The sequence below is a fragment of the Schistocerca nitens genome, chromosome 2 (assembly GCF_023898315.1).
Source record: "Schistocerca nitens isolate TAMUIC-IGC-003100 chromosome 2, iqSchNite1.1, whole genome shotgun sequence".
Classification (NCBI taxonomy): Eukaryota; Metazoa; Arthropoda; class Insecta; order Orthoptera; family Acrididae; genus Schistocerca; species Schistocerca nitens.
The window spans coordinates 811,192,245-811,197,071 of NC_064615.1; the positions used below are offsets into that span (position 1 = coordinate 811,192,245).

General features: G+C 40.8%; 1 protein-coding gene across 1 annotated transcript; it reads right to left on the reverse strand.

The window, feature by feature from the left end:
* Window positions 1-738: 738 nt before the first annotated feature.
* LOC126235357 (gustatory and pheromone receptor 32a-like) lies at window positions 739-1,287 on the reverse strand. The gene has a single exon (XM_049944080.1). It carries the CDS (start codon window positions 1,285-1,287, stop codon window positions 739-741), a length of 549 nt encoding a protein of 182 aa, XP_049800037.1.
* Window positions 1,288-4,827: the final 3,540 nt, after the last annotated feature.

Here is a 4,827-nt window from a genome sequence, read left to right on the forward strand (position 1 = left end):
AGAGTAAAAGTTATTTTAATATCTTTCTATTCTCTCCACTGGTATTGATTTTTATCAGTAGCGTGATCATTAAGCTATGGACTAATGTGAATTACACCCACAAGTACAGAAAGTAAGTGAACTGGATAGGAAGCTATGAAGCAGGAACCCAGTTTAGCAAAAACAGACAGCCCTACGAAATCTTCTATGGGTAAAATAATACCCACTACACTTTCAAAGAAAGAAAAAGTTTTACAGGTTAATGTACAATTAACAACGTCACTAGAGATTCTTCACAGTCTCAAAATGGAAGAAGATGGGATAGGAAATAAGTTGTGTTAATATCAGAGAAAAAAAAACACCATTCGCCTTCATATATTTGAAAAGAACCACATAAAACCTAAATATGGCGGCTACACAGAAATTTGAACTCTACTTTTCCAGTGCCTTAATTACAGTGTCACCTCGCTCTGGGAGTACACCTACAAGGTAAAAAGTGTGTATGATAATGTGGGTAGCAAATAACTATGAATAAAAAGTAGATATTTCTTGTGGAATAGCGCTGTGAACCACGACAGCCAGCTGGCAGCTATCCACGTTAAACATTTTTGTTTTTGTCGTCATTTCCTTCCCCACGTGTGAGAGCGCTGGCAGCAGTGATACAGCCTACTACTCAGCCTTACCCAATGCAGATCACTCTTTCCTCTTGGCGATGAAAATTTCATTAAAGTCAAAGAGACAGAATATCGCAGGACGTTTTCACCAGTCAGTCACAGATTGACCAATGACGACGAGGTACGTAATGACGACGGCAAGTGCTGAAACCATAAAACGGCGGTCGATTTCGACAAATCCTGCAGCTGTGAAATTCAGTTGTGCTTCCTGCGACGTCACACGGAGGAAGGCGTCCACTTCGCCAGAGAGTGAGGTTGGCAGCACTGGTAGCCTCCTCAGGATCACACCGGTACGTCTCGCCGCGTCCTTAGCTGCCCCACAGGACAGAGCCAGGCATACTATCTTGAAACAGTGGTAGGCGAGCCATAACATCGACGTATTCAGTGATTTGCTGTACGGTAGTAAACGAGTAATATGTGGTTTCTCAATGGTGATAAATACTTCGTATGAGCTGCAGATTGCACCAAAAACGGCATGTGCGATCTCAGCAGCCAATGACAGCTGAAAGTGTTCCTCCAACTTCTCGGCAGCACGGATCAAGGCCAAGAACGCCTCTCGCAGATGACTCAGCCTCACTGAAGACGTAGCTGGCTGTGGCGCCACTTGCAATAGTGGAGGACGAGGATGAGACATCTCCTTCAACAGACATGTGTTGAGACTCCTCAGCCTCACCCAAAGCTCCAGAACCAGCAACACGAATTGAAGAACTACAACTGAGTCTACAAACAATCGGAACATAATGTGTAAAGACACAATTATGGAGTTTTGATACAGACTCAGTGCAGCGCCACTCGTCAGTGTAACGTTAATGACGATCAGAAAGCAGCATATGAATTTACTATGAATTGTCCCCTTTACAGGAATGTGGTCGTCTACAAACTTGAGCTCTTCAATAAAGGAACGTACGTGTTCAAGCCTAGTTATAGTGCATATCCAAAAAATCAAAATCAGCTTCCCTTCTGTTATAATTAGCATGATGAAGTAAATGATTAATGGTATGGAAGGTAAACTAACATGCATTCCAAAATTTTCATACCAATCTAATACAGACAACAGCACAGCAGTGCACAACCAGGAACCAGAAGGATGCCTTACTCTCCTCCATAACACACTACGAATTTTCTTGCAGTGTATCGGTGAAATTGTGTCTTCTTCCACAGGAGCTAATCCTAATACTAGCCACAGTTTGTATACTGGTAGCAATACGAAACAGAAATTTACCATAGGCTTGTGGTATGATATCTGCATTGCCGCTGCTTTTTTTAATCATAAATTTGTTTAATCTCTACACACACACACACACACACACAGTACCAACAAGTGACCGATGTTAAAACCTAGACCAGTTAACTGCCGTCACTCTTTTACTAAGACATTTTCGCTTCAGCAAACCGTACCTACGCACCAGAGTGCTGTTAGAGGTGACTCATATTTGGTGGTGGTAGTGTCATTAATATAGTCCTTCTACAAGCACACCATGTCTATTCATTTATGTAGCTTAATTTGCTAACACCAGATTGTCCTCTTTTCACTAAGTGAATTGTACATTAAGCTCCATCAATTTCATTCCTTCCATATACACGCGTCCATGCTTCCTGTTATCTTACCACAACCCGCAAATGCGGCTTTCTTTAAGGAAGTCATTAAGCTAACGGAACTACTAGTGGCTGTTGCCTCTTGCTTTTATGCTGAGAACTTGGCTGCTCTTTGTTTGGCATAATCGGGAGACATGATCGAATCTTTAGAGCGTTTCTGTGTTGTTGTTGACCTACGTTCATTCATCATGGAGAACATGTGTCTTTAAAACGAACTGGCAAGTCGCTTTTAATTTTTCAAATAGGGAGCCTTAATCATCTAAAGAGGTAACGCCAATGTAGCGGCAGTTATCGATTACTTTTTCTTAACAGCTTATATGATAATGAACAGAGCTAGTCGTTGCAAATACTCGCAAACTTTGAAATATGAGCCTATAGAAATAAAGGTTACTGTAAACAAATGGTACTTGAAACGCGTTTGTTTCTCAAAAGGTCTGACGACGCTTTGCATCGCTTTCTGTCTGTACTAATTTCTCATCTCTTCTTCCTATAGTTTCTCAATATTATTTGCAGTTTCTTTTGCGTATTTTTTAACTTTCCCTTACTGTAAATTTTCAGTCTATTGTTTCTCTCCTGCCAGTAAAGTATTCATAAATTCCCATTAATGTGTGCTTTTTTCTCATAGGAATTCCCAATTACCTTTGTAGCACTTCGTTACAACTTTCGCCAGTCAATTTTTCGCATACACCGTATTTAAATGCACATATTCTTCTCATGCCTACCATCAGATGTCAGCAGCAGGGCACTGCCGTTTCTGGCAAAAAACGCTGACTTAGCGCTGGCAGCACTTTTCTATCTGCTGTGTCATATTACTGCAGTGAATAATGTGCACATACTATTCCACTGACAGCAGCATCAGCACTTTCTTATCTCCATGGCCATTCCAGGAATCATGACATCCAGCCACATGAAACGTGACAAAGCCAACGAGGTGAGGCAAGGGGGGACCCACCAACCTGCTGGCACTCTTGCAAATTTCATGATGCACCCAGCCCAACACCCCCCCCCCCCCCCAATGTTCCTGTTCTGCAACCAATGATGTGCAATCAGCTCCCTATCCCATGATAATTTTTTATAATAATGTGATTGTGTACACATCATTTGCTGTCCAAGATAAAGCATTGTCAGTAGCAGCAGGAGTGATCAACTGCGAAGAAGAAGACTATCAGAATGTATTATATCAATCGATCTCTAATTATTATTACAGTTATTAATATTACGTTTGGATGTTTCATTAACCTCAGCTCCTTTGCTACTATTGTTATACACACAGCAACAGATGCTGCTTATAGGATGCTCAGCATTGTTAAACAATGCCATTAACGAGCAGAGCAGCTGCAATGAGTGCTTGATCTGATATTGAATGAGGACACTCATGTTTCCACAGTCACAGCCCATAGGATGTCTTGCTGCCCTTTTCGGTCTCATGTCATCAGATTATGCCATAGTAGCACTTGACTCTCATCATCGACGGTAGTTTTGAAGTTTACATACATTGAACCCTATTCCAAAAACGGATTGTTATAAAGCAGCATGTTTTTGACAAAGTGTAAAGTTAGTGATGTGTGGAAGGCTAGTCAATGGAAGATACAACTGTTAAAGTTAGAACAGGTGCAGTGAGATCAGCATCTCTCAGAAATGTTTAAGCCAATAACTGACAGTCTGAAAGAGCTGTCATACACTATGGATAATGGATGGAGACGGAAAAGAAGAATAAGAATAAGATGAGGGGGTATATACTATTACTAACTTCACTAACCGTTGCAGTAATGTTGAGTTAACCACAGCATATGGAGTCTGCAGTACGCAGCCGTAGATGTTGGGTAAGCACTCAATATGTTTAATGGAGAATGCTATATGAGCTGGTGGTAAGAATGTCCGGCTTATTAGAGGTAATATTCTTAAAAACGTTCAAAGTCAAAAAGTATACGCCGAAAGAGATACAAGCTTATTGTTATATAATACACACTACTAACACGCATAGGACCCCAAAAGACGATGAAAGCCTCAAAGAGCGATGAATACAAGAATATCATTAAAGCAGCGTTAGAAGCAGCACATAGAGCAAGTACAGGCGCTGAAAATCAGCGAAAAAACGAACAATCTATCTCCTGAGCACATACAGGGTGTATCAAAAAGAATCATCCGATACGGCACGTCTATATTTCTGAAATCAGACTTCAAGAAGAATATAATAATTCCAATCCCAAAGAAAGCATGTGTTGACAAATGCGAAAATTATCGAACTATCAGTTTGATAAGTCACGGCTGCAAAATACTAACGCGAATTCTTTACAGACGAATGGAAAAACTAGTAGAGACCGACCTCGTGGAAGATCAATTTGGATTCCGTAGAAATATTGGAACACGTGAGGCAATACTGACCCTACGACTTATCTTAGAAGCCAGATTAAGGAAAGGCAAACCTACGTTTCTAGCATTTGTAGACTTAGAGAAAGCTTTTGACACTGTTGACTGGAATACTCTCTTTCAAATTCAGATGGTGGCAGGGGTAAAATACAGGGAGCCAAAGGTTATTTTATTTGTACAGAAACCAGATGGCAGTTATAAAAGTCGA

Coding starts and splice junctions, on each gene's coding strand:
- LOC126235357 (XM_049944080.1), bottom strand. CDS start 1,287: ATGTCTCATCCTCGTCCTCCACTATTGCAAGTGGCGCCACAGCCAGCT.